Source organism: Tachyglossus aculeatus, chromosome 2 (assembly GCF_015852505.1).
Source record: "Tachyglossus aculeatus isolate mTacAcu1 chromosome 2, mTacAcu1.pri, whole genome shotgun sequence".
NCBI lineage: Eukaryota > Metazoa > Chordata > Mammalia > Monotremata > Tachyglossidae > Tachyglossus > Tachyglossus aculeatus.
The window spans coordinates 147,938,316-147,956,388 of record NC_052067.1 but is presented as its reverse complement, the minus strand read 5'-3'; the positions used below and the strand labels follow the sequence as shown (position 1 = coordinate 147,956,388).

Sequence of the window (18,073 nt, the reverse complement as noted above, 5' to 3'; positions counted from 1 at the left end):
TAGAAAAAGTATGCACTGAAGAAGTGAGAGGCAGAAGGCTGGGAGATAAGTGAAAAGCTCGATGCGGTAGACAGGCCAGGATATAACAGTGTCACTCAATCATTCAATCATATTTGTTGAGTACTTCCTGTGTGCAGAGCACTGTACTGAAAGCTTGGGAGAGTACAATATAATAATGACTAGACACATTCCCTACCCACAACAAGCTTACAGTCTTGAGGTACCATTTGGAAGGAGAGAAAGGAGCCAAATATAAGAATATTTTAAGGGGTGGACCATCAGGATTGGAAGAAAACCCAAATACTGGGATTGAGATAGAAGTAGGAGTCAAAGTATGGGCTTTTGAGATGGGGAGGATAGAAGTATTATTAATCAATCGATCAATCATAGTTATTGAATGTTTTCTATTGACAGAGCACTGTACTAACCACTTGGAAAGTAAAATTTAACAGAGTCGTAGACGTGTTCCCTGCTCACAAGGAGCTTATAGTCAAGAGGGGAGACAGATATAATAGAAATAAATAAATTATGGCTATATACTCAGTCCTATGGGGCTGAGGGTGGGGTGAATAAAAAGTGCAAATCCAAGTGCAAGGGCAACACAGAAGAAAGCAGGGGAAGAGGAAATGAGGACTTTATTTGGGGAATGCCTCTTTGAGGAGAAGTGATTTGAAAATGGCTTTGAGTGTAGGGAAAGTGATCGTCTATTGGATATGAAGAGGTAGGAAGTTCCAGGCCAGGAGCAGGACATGGGTGAGAGGTTGGTGGAAAGGTAGACAAAATCAAGTTACAGTGAGTAGGTTGGCAGCAGAGGAGGGAAGTTTGTGGGCTGGGTCATAGTAGGATAGCAGCGAGTTAAAGGAGGAGAGGGTGAGGTGTTTGAGTGCTTTAAAGCCAAAGGTAAAGAGTTTCTATTCAATGCAGAGGTGGATAGGCAACCACCAGAGGTTCTTGAAGTGTGGGGAAACATGGACTGAATGGTTTTGTAGAAAAATGATCTGGGCAGCAGAGTGGAGTGTGGACTGGGGTGGAGAGAAACAGGAGGTCAGCAGGGAGGTTGAATCAGTAATCAAGGTGGAATAGGCTAAGTGCTTGGATTAATGTGGTAGCAGTTTGGATGGAGAGGAAAGGGCAGGTTTTAGTGATGTTAAGAAGGTTGATTCAACAGGATTTGGTGACAGATAGAATATGTGGGTTGAATGAGAGAGATCAGTTGAGGATAATGCCAAGGCTGATGATGATGATGGTATTTGTTAAGCACTTACTATGTGCAAAGCACTATTCTAAGCACTGGGAAAGTTACAATGTTATCAGATTGTCCCACGGGGGGGCTCACAGTCTTAATCCCCATTTTACAGATGAGGTAACTGAGGCACAGAGTAGTTAAGTGTCTTGCCCAAAGTCACACAGCTGACAATTGGTGGAGCCGGGATTTGAGCCCATGATCTCTGACTCCATAGCCTGGGCTCTTTCCACTGAGCCACACTGCTTCACACAAGGTTATGGGCTTGTGTGACAAGGGAAGAAGATGGTGTTGTCTACAGTGATAGGAAAGTCAAGAGGAGGACAGGCTTTGAGTGGGAAGATGAGGAGTTCTGTTTTGGACATGTTAAGTTTGAGGTGTCTGTGGGACATCCAAGTAAAGGTATCCTGAAGGCAGGAGGAAACTCCTTTCTCACATTTGTTCGCTCTTTCTCCATCCCTACATTGATCACTGGGGACTTTGACATCCATATGGATATTCCTTGTGACCCTTTCTGTGATGGCAATTATGCTGGGAACACTAGGTGGAGAAAATAAATTAGGAGGGAATATGAAGATTTGGACAATTTGAGTTTGAAGTAGTAGCAGGTTGCCCAGGTAGAGGTTTCTTAGCTTAGGAGAAAATGCAGAAAAGGAGAGAGGTTAGGGCTAGCATAATAGATTTGGGTTTCATCCACCTCAAGACAGTAGTTGAAGCTGTTCCATATGGGGCTCACAGTCTAAGTAGGATGGAGTTAGATTGGATCCCCATTTTACAGATGTGGTAACTGAGGCACAGAGAAGTTAAGCGACTTGTCCAAGGTCACAGAGCAGATATGTGGCAGAGCCAGGTTTAGGACTTAGGTCCTTTGACTCCCAGGTTTGTGCTCTTTCCACTGGGCCATGCTGCTTCGCTATGAGAAACATGAGGTCATTAATGATCTTGGAGAAAGCACTCTGAAAAGTGAAGGGAACAGAAACCAGTTTATAGAGAGTTAAGAAGGTAGCTGGAGGAGAGAAAGTAAAAGCAGAGAAGGTTTGCAACCCATATGAGGAGCTTGTACAGGATTAGAGAAGCAGTGTGGCTCAGTGGAAAGAGCCCGGGTTTGGGAGTCAGAGGAAGTGGGTTCTAATCCCAGATCCACCACTTGTCTGCTGTATGACCTTGGGCAAGTCGCTTCACTTCTCTGGGCCTCAGTTACCACATCTGTAAAATGGGGTTTAAGGCTGTGAGCCCCACGTGGGAAAAACTGATTACCTTGTATCTACCTTAACTTCTCTGTGCCTCAGTTCTTTCATCTGTAAAATGGGGATTAAGACTGTGAACCCCACATGGGACAACCTGATTACCTTGCATCTACCCCAGTACTTAGAACAGTGCTTGGCGCACAGTAAGAGCTCAACAAATACAATAATAATAGTAATAATAGGAGAGCTACGAAGCATTAGCTGGATGGTGCAGTGGATGTGAGAGAGATTTTTTTTAAGAAGGAGAATTGTGGGTGTGTTGGAATATAGTGGAAAAGGAAACTTTGTTGAGTAGTTGTGATGGTGGTCAGGAAGAGGAGTGTGAGTGAAAACATTTTTACAGAGTGAGAAGGGATGAGATCAAAAGTGCAGGTAGAGGGGCAGATTTTATGTGCAAGTGGTAGATAGTGATAATAATTTTAGTACATCTTCAAAAATACTTTACTAAGTGCTGAGGTAGACAGAAGTATGTCTGGTCAGACCCGGTTCTGTCCCAAATATGTCCCACAGAATAAGAGGGAGAGGAGAAAGACATTGTTCCCATTTTACAGATGAAGAAACTAAGGAATGGAGAAACTAGGAGACTTACCCAGGGGAACACAAAGGGCAAATTGTGGAACCGGGATTAGAAACCAAGTTCCCTTGACTCCCAGTCCTCTTCTCTTTCCACTAGACCATATTGCTTCTCACCTCTTCTTGAGAGATGGCTAAAATGGATGCAGGTGGTTGTTGGAGTGGGAAGGACCCGGGGAAATCAGGGGTTGTCTCGGGGAGTAAATACTATGAGATCTGCTACTTGTGCTTTCTGGTTTTGATTTTGGCAACCGAAGATAGTTGACATGACCATCGGAGGTAAGAAAGTGGGGATGTGGGGACATGCGGGGTTTCCGAGGGCGTTAAAGGTGTGGACTTGTCATGGGAGCTATAGTGCACTTGGGAGTTAATGTGGGGATGGGGAAGCAGTGTTTCAGAGCAGGAGACAGTGCAGAGTTATAATGGGGGAAGGTGAATTTGAGGTGGCTGAAGTTGGCCTCATGCTTGAATTTCCACTAACAGCAATTCTCTGCCTGAGCACAGGAGTGGAGGAAGCATGGGAAGTGGCATGACCTAGTAATAATAATAATAATGGCATTTATTAACCACTTACTATGTGCAAAGCACTGATCTAAGTGCTGAGCACTGTTCTAAGCACCGCAAGAGCCCGGGCTTGGGAGTCGGTGGATGTGGGTTCCAATCCCGGCTCGGCCACTTGTCTGCTCTGTGACCTGGGGCAAGTCACTTCACTTCTCTGGGCCTCAGTTACCTCATCTGTAAAATGGGGATTAAGATTGTGAGCCCCGCATGGGACAACCTGATTACCTTGTATACCACTGCTTAGGACAGTGCTTGGCATACAGTAAGCACTTAACAAATACCATTATCATTATTATTATTATTATCTTCTTCTAATGCCACCAAGGCATTTCCCACCCATAGCAACTCCATGGACACACCCTCTTCCATCGTCTGTCATAAAGTCGTTCTGGTCTGTATATCCATAGAGGAAGCACACTCTAGAGGTTATCCAGAGCTGGGACCTGGGGGTCCTAGATTAATAGAGGGCTGGATCAGTGAACAAGTTGAGTTTTGTAGAGATGATAAAGTTAAGGGTTTGTGCTTCAAATGAAGAGAAGTTGGGTTTGGAGTCTTAATGAACCACGATGTCCTGAAGAGGTAGAAGGGTTATAAGGACTGGAGGTTTCTGAGTAAGGAGAGGACAGTTTGCAGGGAGCAGGAATACAGGAGAGTAGGCAGATTAGGAGGTTGTGTTCAGAGGGAGATATCTGAGTTGGTGAGGTAAGAAAAGTTTAAATAATAATAATAATTTGGGTATTTGTTAAGTGCTTACTATTTGCAAAGCACTGTTCTAAGCACTGGGGAGGATACAAGGTGATCAGGTTCTCCCATGTGGGGCTCATAGTCTTAATCCACATTTTACAGATGAGGTAACTGAGGCCCAGAGAAGTTAAGTGACTTGCCCAAAGTCACACAGCTGACAACTGGCAGAGCTGGGATTTGAACCTATGACCTCTGACTCCTAAGCCCGGGCTCTTTCCACTGAGCCATGCTGCTTCTCTATGCTAAGGGATGATGAGATCCAGCGTGCATCCTAGTTGTCAGTCAACCAGTCATCATATTTATTGAGCTGTGACTTTGTGCAGAGCTCTGTTCTAAGCTTTTGGGAGAAAGTACAATATAAGAGATTTGGTAGGCATATTCCCTCCCCATAGTGAGTTTACAATCTAGAGTAATAGTTGGTGAATAGAGAGATGGGATGGAGCAGAAGGTCAGCATAGTTGAGGAGTGAGAGGAAATGGGAATTTAGTACAGTGCTCTGCACACTTGTGAACACTCAATCAGTATCATTGATTGAGGGATTCATGCCATCAGGGACAACCACAATGTTGTTGATGTCCTCAAGGACAACTGTAGAGAAGTAAAAGAAGAAAAGTTGAGAAAGGTGTACGAGTTGTTCAGAAAATTGGTGGAAGGGCCAGTTGGGAGTGTGCAGCTGATGACTAAAACAAGTAAATAAAGTAGGGGGTAGAGGTGGATTACATGAGCTTCAGAGGAAGACAAGGTGAAAAAGGGTGAGGGGTGGTTGGTGTGTGAGCGGAATTAGGAACAAAGGAACAGCCTGGCTCCTTCCCCTTTCACCTAAGTCTTTGTAAGCTGGAGGACCTCAGCCTTCCACATCCTTTGGAAGGAATGTTCTCAGTTAGAACATCCCAACAAATCACTGTTGGAATTTTTAGCCCTCCTCTGAACCGATTTAAGAATTAGTTGAAGCCTTTCTGGATGAGAGAAAGTGATAATAATAATTATTATGGTATTTGTTGAGTGCTTCCTATGTACCAGGCACTGTACTAAGTGCTGGTGTTGATACAAGCAAATCGGATTGGACACAGTCCCTGTCCCACATGGGGCTCACAAACGTGAGACCCATTTTACAGATGAGGTAACTGAGGCCCAGAGAAGTGAAGTGACTTGCCAAGGTCACACAGCGGATGAGTGGCAGAGCCAGGATTAGAACCCATTCCCTCAGATTCTCAGGCCCATGCTCTATCCACTATGCCATGCTCCTCTGAGAGAGAGGAAGTGATTGTAGGTTTGTGTGTGACATATGTGTGTTTATGTGAGTGTTTTTTTGAGAACCTCTGTTGCTATCTTCTATCTCACTACATGTCTCTTTGTTGCCCTGTCTATCTCCTTCTGCTCTGTTTTTACTTCCCACCAATCTCAAATAACATCCTAGTCTCCTTGTTAGCCCTGGCCACTAACCATATATATACTATATATATACTAATACTTTATTCTTCAATACAACAAATTAAATGAAATAGGTTAACAGAAATATGTACTAACTTCTTATATATGTATATATATATATATATATATATACATATATAAGAAGTTAGTACAAACACCTAATACTTTATTCTTCAATAGAACAAATTAAATGAAATAGGTTAACAGAAATATGTACTAACTTCTTATATATATATTATATATAACCTATATATAATATATAGGTTAACATATATTAATATATTAACCTAATATATAACGTATATATAATATGTAGGTTAATATATATTAATATGTTAACCTAATATATAACCTATTTCATTTAATTTGTTCTATTGAAGAATAAAGTATTAGGCGTTTAGTTGTTTTACAAAAAGTCATTAGTAATTGGAAGCTTTGCAAAGTGTAGTTTGAAGGCATAATGTAATGGCAAAAGGGTCCCATCACAAGGAAAGAATGCCATGCTTGGTTTTAAAAATGTGAGCCCATTGTTGGGTAGGGACATCTCCAACTTGTACTTCCCAAGCATTTAGTACAGTGCTTCACACACAGTAAGCACTCAATAAATACGATTGAATGCATGAATGATTGCTAAATGAATCTTAGATTTGGAGTGAAACTTTGCTCCCCCTCGATTCCACGCTCTGTCAAGAGTTTGTGGTGACAACACTCTGTCAATCTTACGAAGAACATGCTGATCCTGTCAATTATGTTTCCTTTTTCTTTGCCTCATCCTTGCCATGGGACAGTGAGTGTCTTGAATAATAACCATTCCAATGACATCATCAGCTTGTTGTTCACTGATGGAAATCCTTGTTGTATAAAGCTTGCTTCAAAAGCCGACTTGAGCATGTAGGGATTACTGTATGACTGAAACAAAGACTTTCAATGATGCTTTCAGCCTGCTGATTTCCAAAGTTTTTCCAGCGTATTAGGAGCATTTTTCATACAGCAGGTTTCACATTCCTTTTTACGCCTTTAATTATTTAGATGTAAAACAGAATGAACAAGATTGTTTATTCTATTGCCTTGTGGTTAGTTATCCAATTTCAAGGGTGACCCAGAAGAGAGTGGGAGAAGAGGAAATGAGGGTTAGTCGGAGAAGACTTCTTGGAGGAGATGTGCTTTCAATAAAGCTTTGAAAGTGGGGAAAGTGAGCATCTGTCATATGTAAAGAAGGAGGACATTCCAAGCCAGAAGAAGGACACAGGCGAGGGGTGGTCAGCAAAATAGACTGTCTTTTTCTTGTGTCTACAATACAGCAAAGATCATGATAGTAACTGTGGTATTTATTAAATATTCTGTGCCAAACACATTGCTAAGGGCTGGGTTGATACAAGATGAACAGATCAGACACCACCCCTATCCCGTGTAGGTCTTCAAGTCTGAAAGTCATTAGAGAAGCAACGTGGCTCAGTGGAAAGAGCACAAGCTTGGGAGTCAGAGGTCATGGGTTCTAATCCCAGCTCTGCCACTTATCAGCCATGTGACTTTGGGCAAGTCATTTAACTTCTCTGTGCCTCAGTTCCCTCATCTGGAAAATGGGGATTAAAGACTGTAAGCCCTATGTGGGACAACCTGATGACCTTGCATCTCCCCCAGCACTTAGAACAGTGCTTGGCGCATAGTAAGTGCTTAACAAATACAGAAATTATTATTATTATATGAGGAAACTGAGACATAAAACATTAAGCTACCATGTTCCCCTCCTTGCAATTCTGGGAGGGCATGGTACCCTTTAGAAATGCAGTTCTTTGGGAAGCCAAGTGTATCTAACAATAAATACATCAGCTTGAGGTAAATTCTCTTGAATGCATATTACACAGGGTAATCTGTTGTAAACTCCTAATAGGTAAGCAACTTCCCCGACATTTCATAGCATTGTGATCTGTATCTTCAATATTTATTCTACTGTCTAATGGCAAGAACAGTGCTTGGCACTTAGTAAGTACTTAACAAATGCCATCATTAAGTAATACATTCTTTTAATTCATATTTTGGATGGTGAGGTAATAAAGCAGGGTCCTTTAAAACACCCTGCTGGCTAAACCAGTCTGGCTAAAAGTTTGCAGAGAATTCAAGGGAAAAAAAGGAAATCAATCAACTAATCAATCAATCATATTTATTGAGTTCTTATTGTGTCCAGAGCACTGAACTAAGCATTAGGGAGAGTAGAAGATAGCAGAGTGGGTAGACATGTTCCCTTACCAACAAGGAGCTTGTGGTCTAGAGGAAAAGAAAAACTAATGGATCCAGGAAGCAAAGATTCTGGTTTGCCTCCACTTCCCAGAAACGATTGGAGAATAAGTTTGCCTCCCCTGTCAATAATGTGCCACACTATGATGGGTAGGGGTGACTTCTCTTCAGGGATAACTCTGGGAAAGGCCTCATTTTGTTGTGCTTCAGTTAATTCTTGCTGGTAATTGCTTCCCTGAACTGTTGCAGCATGAGTCTGTACTATGATTTTTGTGTTTAGATTGTTTTTGCTCTGCTTAAGTTATACCTGGAAGAAAGGAAGCCAGGAGGAGCTAATTTGGGCCTATTACCATCTTTTTCAGTGCTGAACTTATTTCTCATTCCCAAACTACCATTGTATTCCCATAAAGGGAAATATGTTATTCCATTTCCTTCTTGCGTTTCCTTTGCATTTGCATATATGGTATTTGTTATGTGTTGACTATGTGCCACACACTGTACTAAGGACTGTGGTGGATACAAGCTAATCAGGTTGGACACAATCCAGGTCCCACATGGGGCTCATAGCTTTAATCCTCATTTTGCAGATGAGGTAATTCAGGTACAGGGAAGTTAAGTGACTCTCCCAAGGTCACACAGCAGACAAATGGCGGGGCCCAGAATTAGATCCTCCGACTCCTGGGCCCATTCTCTTTCCACTAGGCCAGGCTTCTTCTCCAGCATATGAAAAGACTATAGAATATTTATTCCTGTTGTATAATAATAATAATGGTATTTTTAAGCACTTACTAGGTGCCAGACACTGAACTAAGCACCGGGGTGGATACAAGCAAATTGTGTTGGACACAGTCCCTTGTCCCACATGGGGCTCACATTCTCAACCCCCATTTTACAGATGAGGTAACTGTGGCACAGAGAAGTTAGGTGACTTGCCCAAGGTCACACAGTACACGTGGCAGAGACTGGAATAGAACCCAGGACCTTCTGACTCCCAAGCCCGTGCTATACTCACTACACCCTGCCACTTCTGACCAACACCTTCATTTGGATTTATTTTGTAATTGATTGTAAATCTCTTGAGGTGAATATTCATAAGGACACATGTTCAGCAACATTTAATTTGGTTCAATTTAGCATTATCTTTTTACTTCAATCTGGACCATTAAATTTGTTTTTATAATTCCCATACTTGAACCTATCTTGCCTATCAGCATGCAATTTTCTTTCTTATGTGTTGTGAATAAAAGTTCTGAAATTTATGAATTACCAGATTCAGATAAATCATCAGAGTCTGATTGATTCAATCATTAAATGTTGAGGGAACTGCTTAGCCTGCTATAATTTAGGCATATTTTAATAATCTAAGGGTCCTCTTTCTGAGTTAGTCTATCGGCTCTCAGGAAAGTTTCTGGCTTTCAATAGCATATTTGATCAATTTTAAAGTCTTAGGTACCTTTTTGTTGTTCCATATCTAAATGGGTCTTTTCCCACTTACTGGTTTCTATTTAATTTTTCAATCATCCTTCTTCATTTTTAATGAATGAATCTAGTCACTGGAAATCCGAACAACAAATATAGGATTTATGGGCAAGGGAGACACCTACTCAGTTCCTCTCTTTTCAGATGGTTCTTCCAGCATTAACTGACACTTTCTGAATTTTACCTATCAATCAATTGATCAAACTGTGGTATTTACTGAGTGCTTACTGTATGCAGAGCACTGTACTAAGTGTTTGGGAAAGTACAATACAATGGAGATGGTAGACATGATCCCTGCCCATAAGGAGATTACAGTCTTTTCAGGGAGATTACAATAGATTAAGGATAGGGGATATAATAGAGTATTTTAAGAGTAATAGTGGAGAATTATTTTATGGGTTCACCTTCTTTCTCCTTCTTCTCCTTCTTCTCCTCCTCCTCCTCTTCCTTCTTCTTCTTCTTCTTCTTCTTCTTCTTCTTCTTCTTCTTCTTCTTCTTCTTTCTTCTTTCTTCTTTCTTCTTTCTTCTTTCTTCTTCCCAACAACAGCCATCTTGTTTGGCCAAACAAACAACCAGTCCTATAAGGTAAATCTGAGTGAATTATAGATACATTACAAATTGAAGGCAATCATTTAAACTTTAGAAATGAATTGTAAGTTAATATCTGAGTTGTGCAAATCATTCTAATCTATTTGTATGGAGAGGAAACTTGGATCATTTTTCATTTGGCATCCTGAAGACACACCTTGAGGAAAGCATAAAATGTAGAAATAATTTTCAAAGTGCAAATGTGGTAGAGGGGCTCTTTTTTTTGAATTGCTGAATTCTGAATCCTCAATATTGAAATGAACATTTTGCTTGCATTCATTGTTTAAAGGATGACTCACCTGAAATTTTGTAGGTAGCTGAAGAAAGCATCTGTTCAGGGATGAAACAGGTGAAGCTATCCAAAGTCAAAGTCTAAACCCCTTTTTTTCTTGTCTCTGCCATTTCATTGCCAAGTAGCTTTATCCTTCAGCCTAATGCTAGATAATAAGCAATGAAATCAGAAGAGCTTGATGAAACTCTTTTACACAAGGCAGGCATTTCTTTACTCCCACAGACATCAGGAATTGCAATTGCTTGTAGTGACATGTAATAAGGGCAAAGAATGATTCGTTCTGACTGTAAGTGGATGAAAGGAGGCAACACATAATCTAGCAGGTGAAGAAATAGTGCTTATTCTGTAGCATTATGCCAGAAAGCTGTCTGCAGAGAGACTCTTTATGTATCTTTCCTTTCACTTTACTGATGCCCTTTCAGGAAAGTAAAGAAGCGTGATTTCATATCAGGAGTCGATTTTAGAAGGACTGGATTCTCATGCCATTGCACATGAATCTCTCCTACATTTCTGAGGATTTCTACTGTAGAGGTGATGAGATCAATGGAATACATTCTCCCACAAGGATTCATTTTGCTATTCTCCCTCCTCCTAGGACCAGAGAAAACAGTAAAAAGATATAGGGGGCCTTTAAAGATATAATAAATAGGAAGTTTAATCTATAACTTAAGAACAGTCTAAGAGGAGCTTTCATTGAGATAGGAAAATTCCTGTGAAATCCTATTCATACTTATGATGTGAGCTATTTTTTTCCTTATTAATGTCAATTCCAGCCTGATGTTCTAAAACTAAAATAGAATTTCTTCTAGCTCTGATTTCCAGCCCCTTTGCTTAGGTCTTGAAAAAAATTTCCTTTGAATTCACATCTTAGGCTATTGGACGTCCATATTTTCCTCCATATTGGTCTCTGGGATTCCAGCTGAGCCGGTGGGGTTACAACAGCTTGGACGTGCTGAAGAAAACTGTTGACCGTATGAGGAAGTACGACATTCCATATGTGAGTGAACTCCACCTATTCATTTGTTGTTTGATAGGGGTTTTTGTGAGAATTATGGTACAAGGTAAAAGGCAACCAAATGAAACCAAGCCGTTCTGTGGAATCATATTCTTTGAATTACACAACATAGAGATAATCTTATCTAAGTGTAGAAGTGGTTCCATTTTAAACTAAGGGAGAGTTCTGAGTTCTGTGAAAATATCTTCTTGAAACCTAAGTTTTATAAATCATTCAATATTCCTGAAAGCTGAGACCTAGCCATTCCTTTAACAGGATGTCCAGTATGGTGATATTGACTACATGGATCGTCGTTTGGATTTTACGTATGATAAAGTTAATTTTGCTGGTCTACCGGAATACATTCAGGAGCTGAAGAAGGATGGAATGCATTATGTTATTATTTTGGTAATGTATAAACTACTTTTATAGTGTTGTTTTGTTTTTCTAGTACTTGTTAAGCACTTACTATGTGCCGGGCACTGTACTAATGGGTAGGGTAAATACAAGATAATCATGTTGGTCGCAGTTCATGTCCCACATGGGGCTCATAGTTTTCATCTCCATTTTACAGCTAAGGTAAACTGAGGCACAGAGAAATTAAGTGACTTGCAATACAGTACTTCTCGATTGCTTTTCTAGATACTTTGAGTCTCTCTTTAGGTTCACTTTAAATAGTTTTAGATCACATTTTCTAGGTGTGATTTGTAAAACATAGGTGATTTTCATTTAGTAGGTATTTAAGTTGAAAAGGAAACAGAAAAACTGTACTTTTTGTACTAAATAATTAAAATTCAGCACAACTGTTTTAAGAAATAAAGATCCCTCCAATACTAGTTTAATTTTCAGTGTAGGTATTAATGACTAAAATATAAGACAGTAATTAAAGAAACTAGTTGTCATAAAGATAACACAATGCAACCGATTTTCTTACGATGTAAAAGTTGTGTACTTAGGACACCTAACATTAAAGAAAACCCTCCCCAGACTATGTATTGTCCCCATACCACACCCATACAGCCAATCCCTTTCTTGGATGATGCAGTTTGTCAAGTTCCAGCAAGCCTACATTGTCAGAAGATCATTCCCTGCTTTTACCAAAATGCACATTGAAAACACACACTATGACCCAACTAAGTGTAGTTACGGCTTAATCAATACTGAATGTATTACTTAAACTAGGTGCCATATACCAAAGAATATTGACTGGTTACAGTGAAAATGTGCACCGACCTGTGAACTGTGCTGTCTGGCTAGTAGCGCCGAGAAAACACAGTGAACTTTGATAGACTGATCTAATAGAGATTGTGGTAAGCCAGGGAATGAGTGCTAATGATTTCAAATGACAAGTGAAAGAGTAGATGCGGGGCAGACTGAGATTTCAATTTGTTTTTAGGTGGTGGGATTGTTCAGCATTTTCCCTTAGAATGTATAAATAGAAATTCCAATTTTAGTAAGAGTTGGTTTTCAAGCATAAGTCTAGTCTGATCCTAGAAAAAGTGCTCATTTAGTAGTAATTATGATATTTACCAAGTGCTTACTCTGAGTGCTAAGCACTAGGGTAGTTGCAAGATAGATTGGACAGAGTCTCTACACTACTTGAATCTCACAACTAGGGAGGAGGAAGATCAGTACAGGTCCCCTGTACTTCCAATGTCACCAGATGTCTTAGTTCTGAATCATCTTCACCATCACGCTCTGCACATAGTAAGTGCTCAATAAATACGATTGATGATGATTAGAGCTTTGATGAACGTAAATGACTAGGGATTCCTTGCTTTGAACATCATTTTATTCAGGAAATATTCATTCTTTAGCTCGAAGAGGTAATTTGAAAACTAACCCCCCAAGAATCACCAAAGTTGACTCTGAGTACAATTGGGTAAAAGTTATTCTTCTTTTAGGAAGGTTCCTTGTCGGTGTCTTAAGGTCATAATTGATCACTTAATCTTCTATATGACACTACAGGGTGAAAATATCGCTTAAGGAGTGCCAAGTTGGATAAGGAAGGCTTGTTCTGCTCTGAGGCTTAATTTACATGATTAATTGGATTTATGCACCAGAATAACGTTTCAAGTAAAAGAAATCAAGATATTCTGATTAGAAGCAGATAATTAAACTCGTTGCTCACTTTTTGACATCCTCCAGGAATTACCTCTTGCAGCATTGAAAGATCATTACAAGAGATGGACAGTTCTCATGTTCCTAACAAGATAATAGATAATAATAATAATAATTGCAGTATTTATTAAGTGCATCCTGTGTGCCAGCCACTGTACTAAGCATTAGGGTGAATACAAGCATATCTGGTTGGACACAGTCCCTGTCCCACATGGGGCTTACAGTCTCAGTCTCCATTTTTCAGGTGAAGTAACTGTGGCCCAGAGAAGGGCAGTGACTTAATAATAACAATAAATAATTATAGTATTTGTTAAGTACTTACTATGGGACAGGCACTGTTCTAAGCGCTGGGGTATATACAAGGTAATCAGGTTGTCCCACGAAGGGCTCACGGTCTTAGTCCCCACTTTACAGATGAGGTAACTGAGGCACAGAGAAATTAAATGGCTTGCCCAAGGTCACACAGCAGACAAGTGGCAGAGCCGGGATTAGAACCCATGACCTTCTGACTCCCAGGCTTGTTCTCTATCTGCTATGCCAAGATGTAACTGCTCTCCTTAATTCATACACTTATCTGATATATTTGGTTTGAATTTGACTGAATCCCTGACATTTTTGTCTCTTACTGATTATTCCTCTTAACTCCCTCCATAAATGACACTCCTGTAGGATCCCTTTTTGACAAAAGACGAACCTCAGGGAACCTACAGAGCCTATGAACTTGGAGAGAAAATGGGGGTTTGGATCAAAAATTCTGATGGCGTAACTCCTGCAGTCGGCAAGGTAGGTTTGTTAAGCATGAATGAATAAGTCGCTGTGTTCACCTGGGAGTGTAATAGCAAATTATCTAAATCAAAAAGCTCAGCTCATCATTTGGAAAACTCCAGAAATCAAAATCAGTCCAAATCCACACTGGTTTTGCCTCAAAAAATGGGACAAATATGGAGAGAAGTCTTATTTCACAATTCCCTTTTTTAAAGCATCTTGGATGATCTATTAATAAGGCTACTTGGCTTTATTGTTTTATTTTAGATATTTTATGTAGCCATTTCTCTTTTCTCTTTTTTAATGGCATTTGTTAAGTACTTATGATGTACGAGGCACTGAAGTAGATGAAAGATAATCAGGATGGATGTAGTCCGTCTCCCATATAGGGCTCACAGTGTTAATTCCCATTGTACAGATGAGGTAACTGAGGCAAAGAGAAGTTAAGTAACTTGTCCAAGGTCATGCAGTTGATATGCGGTGGGGCCGGGAGTAGGACCCAGGTCTTTTGACTCCCAATAGGACCCTGGTCTTTTGATTAGGCCACACTTTCCCAATCAAATAAAGAGATTTTTGATATTTTATTACAAGGCTTATCAGGGAAATATGCATTTTCTCTCTTCTGTAGGCCTGGCCGCCAGGAAATTCAGTGTTTCCTGACTACACAAATCCCAAAACAGTTGAATGGTGGACTCAGATGTGTTTGGAGTTCAAAGATGTTCTTGATTATGATGGAATTTGGATTGTAAGTCTACCATTTGCTTTTCTATTTCCCACATAAAAAATGAACATATTCACACACGTACTTCTCATTTTTCATTTAAGGATATGAATGAACCAGCCAATTTTGGAGCTGGCCAGAATACTGGTTGTACACACAATAAACTCAATAACCCACCATATGTTCCTGGTAAGTACATTTAAAAAAGTGTTTTTGGAAATGTGGCTTGCTTTCCTGTGATACACTTCATCTGGATACTGCAGTTATATTTTGTATTTTACCATCACCAGTTCAGTCTTTGAATGAAATGGGACAGCTGTTCCTCCTTGGTAGTTTCAAAGTCCTAGGCAATCGTTTCAGGAAATTTTGATGATTTTCACTGTACTGTGGTACAAGCGTTTCCTGGAGAACAAGAAACATATTACTAAATTATAATTCTTGGATCAATCTCCTAGAAGGCATTTATAGAGGATTTAAGATTCCCAGTGCATGTGGGCTTAGCCCAGGAGTGAATGAGGATAAGATGTGTTCTTATCATTAGGAAGGTAATAATGATAATAATAACAATAATAAAAATTAAAAAATAGTTAAGTGCTTACTATGTGCTAAGTACTGTTCTAACCACTGAAGTAGATAAAGTACAATCAGATCAGGCACAGTCACTGCCTCACATGGAGTTCACAGTAATAATGATTTTGGCATTTGCTCAGTGCATATTTTATGCAGGCCCTGTAATAATAATAATGGTATTTGTTAAGTGCTTACTATGTGTAGTCACTGTACTAAGTGCTGGAGGGGATACAAGTAAATCAAGTTGGACACAGTCCATGTCCCACATGGGGCTCACAGTTTCAACCCCCATGTCACAGATGAGGTAACTGAGGCACAGAGAAGTGAAGTGACTTGCCCAAGGTCACACAGCAGGCAAGTGGCAGAGCCGGGATTAGAACCCATGACCTTCTGATGTCCAGGCCCGTGCTCTATCCACTACACCATGCTATACTAAGCGCTGGGCTACTTACAAGACAACCAGATCAGACACGGTCCCTACTCTACCGTACTATGAGAAGCAGCGTGGCTCAGTGGAAAGAGCCCGGGCTTTGGAGTCAGAGGTCAGGGGTTCAAATCCCGGCTCCACCAATTGTCAGCTGTGTGACTTTGGGCAAGTCACTTCACTTCTCCGGGCCTCAGTTCCCTCATCTGTCAAATGGGGATTAAGACTGTGAGCCCCCTGTGGGACAACCTGATCACCTTGTAACCTCCCCAGCACTTAGAACAGTGCTTTGCACATAGTAAGCACTACATAAATGCCATCATTATTATTATTATTACTCCATATGGGGCTCATAGTCTAAGAATCTAACAGAGAGGGAATAAAAGTATTTAATCTTAATTTCATTGATGAGGAAACTAGTCCCACCTCTACTGTAAAGTGCACCCCTGCGTACACGTTTACCTATTGTTTATTTTGACCCTCAAGTTTCAACTTTTTTGAATGTTTGCCTCCCTTGTTAGTGTGAGCTCCTTGTAGACAGGGAATATGTCAGTTCTTTCTTCCGTAACCTCCCCAGCGCTTAGAAATAATAATAATAATAATGATGGCATTTGTTAAGCGCTTACTATGTGCAGAGCACTGTTCTAAGCACTGGGGGTGGATACAAGGTGATCATGTTGTCCCACATGGGGCTCACAGTCTTAATCCCCATTTTACAGATGAGGTAACTGAGGCTCAGAGAAGTTAAGTGACTTGCCCAACGTCACACAGCACACATGTGGTGGAGCCGGGATTCAAACCCATGACCTCTGACTCCAAAGCCCGTGCTCTTCTCCACTGAGCCACGCTGCTCCTCAGTGCTTTGCACATAGTAAGTGCTTTATAAATGCCATTATTATTATTATTATTATTATTATTCTGTACTTCCCCAGTATCTAGTACAGTGCAGTGCACCAAGTGGGCGCTCAATAAATATTACAAGTAGCACTGCTTCCAAGAGGACTGGAACTAGTGAGGTGCCATCGCACTTGCACGAGGCAGAGGAAGACAGCTCCTTGGAGAAGCAATGTGGCTTCGTGGGTAGGCCATGCGCCTGGGAGTCAGAAGGAAGTGGGTTCTAATCCTGGCTCCACCACTTGTCTGTTGTGTGACTTTGGGTCCATCACTTCACTTCTTTCTGCCTCAGTTATCTCATTTGCAAAATGGGGATTAAGGCTGCGAGCCCCTTGTGAAACATGGACTGTGTCCGGTCTGATTACCTGGTATCTACCCCAGAGCTTAGAGCAGTGCCTGGCACATAGCAAGTGCTTAACAAGTGCTACAGTTATTATTATTATTATTCATTCATTCATTCAATCATATTTATTGAGTGCTTACTGTGTGCAGAGCACTGTACTAAGCCCTTGGGAAGTACAAGTTGGCAACATATAGAGACGGTCCCTACCCAACAGCGGGCTCACAGTCTAGAAGGGGGAGACAGACAACAAAACACAGCATATTAACAAAATAAAATAAATAGAATAAATATGTACAAATAAAATAAATAGAGTAATAAATACGTACAAACACATACACGTATATACAGGTGCTGTGGGAAGGGGAAGGAGGTAAGGTGGGGTGGAGGGGGAGGAGGGAGAGATGAAGGAGGGGGCTCAGTCAGTTGCCTTATTGTTCCAGGGCAGCAAAGCAACCTGGCTGGGCTTAGTACAGTGCTCTGCACATAGTAAGCGCTCAATAAATACGATTGATGATCACACATTTCTGGCTTCCAGAGCAGCTGACAAGACTTTGAGTCCTGAAGTGAAGGCTTGGGTGACTTGTCAGTCAATCGTATTTATTGAGTGCTTACTATATATAGGCATAGCACTGTACTAAGTGCTTGGGAAAGTACAATATAACAAACAGAAACAGTCCTCTTTCCGCTAAGACTGTGGAGCCCACTGTTAGGTAGGGACTGTCTCTATATGTTGCCAACTTGTACTTCCCAAGCGCTTAGTACAGTGCTCTGCACACAGTAAATGCTCAATAAATGCGATTGATTGATTGATTGATTGATTGATTGATTGATAAGCCACGCTGCTTACT

The 18,073-nt window shown here is 40.7% G+C and overlaps 1 protein-coding gene across 2 annotated transcripts in view; it reads left to right on the top strand.

The window, feature by feature from the left end:
• The window catches only part of LOC119943922 (sucrase-isomaltase, intestinal-like), a 126,706-nt gene that overhangs the window by 66,131 nt on the left and 42,502 nt on the right, over positions 1 to 18,073 (top strand). For both annotated transcript variants that reach the window (XM_038765131.1, XM_038765140.1), the window contains exons 8-12: positions 11,265 to 11,390; positions 11,664 to 11,795; positions 14,178 to 14,291; positions 14,902 to 15,018; positions 15,099 to 15,183. In XM_038765131.1, coding sequence (XP_038621059.1) covers positions 11,265 to 11,390; positions 11,664 to 11,795; positions 14,178 to 14,291; positions 14,902 to 15,018; positions 15,099 to 15,183 — 574 coding nt within the window. The remainder of the gene's footprint in view (positions 1 to 11,264; positions 11,391 to 11,663; positions 11,796 to 14,177; positions 14,292 to 14,901; positions 15,019 to 15,098; positions 15,184 to 18,073) is intronic.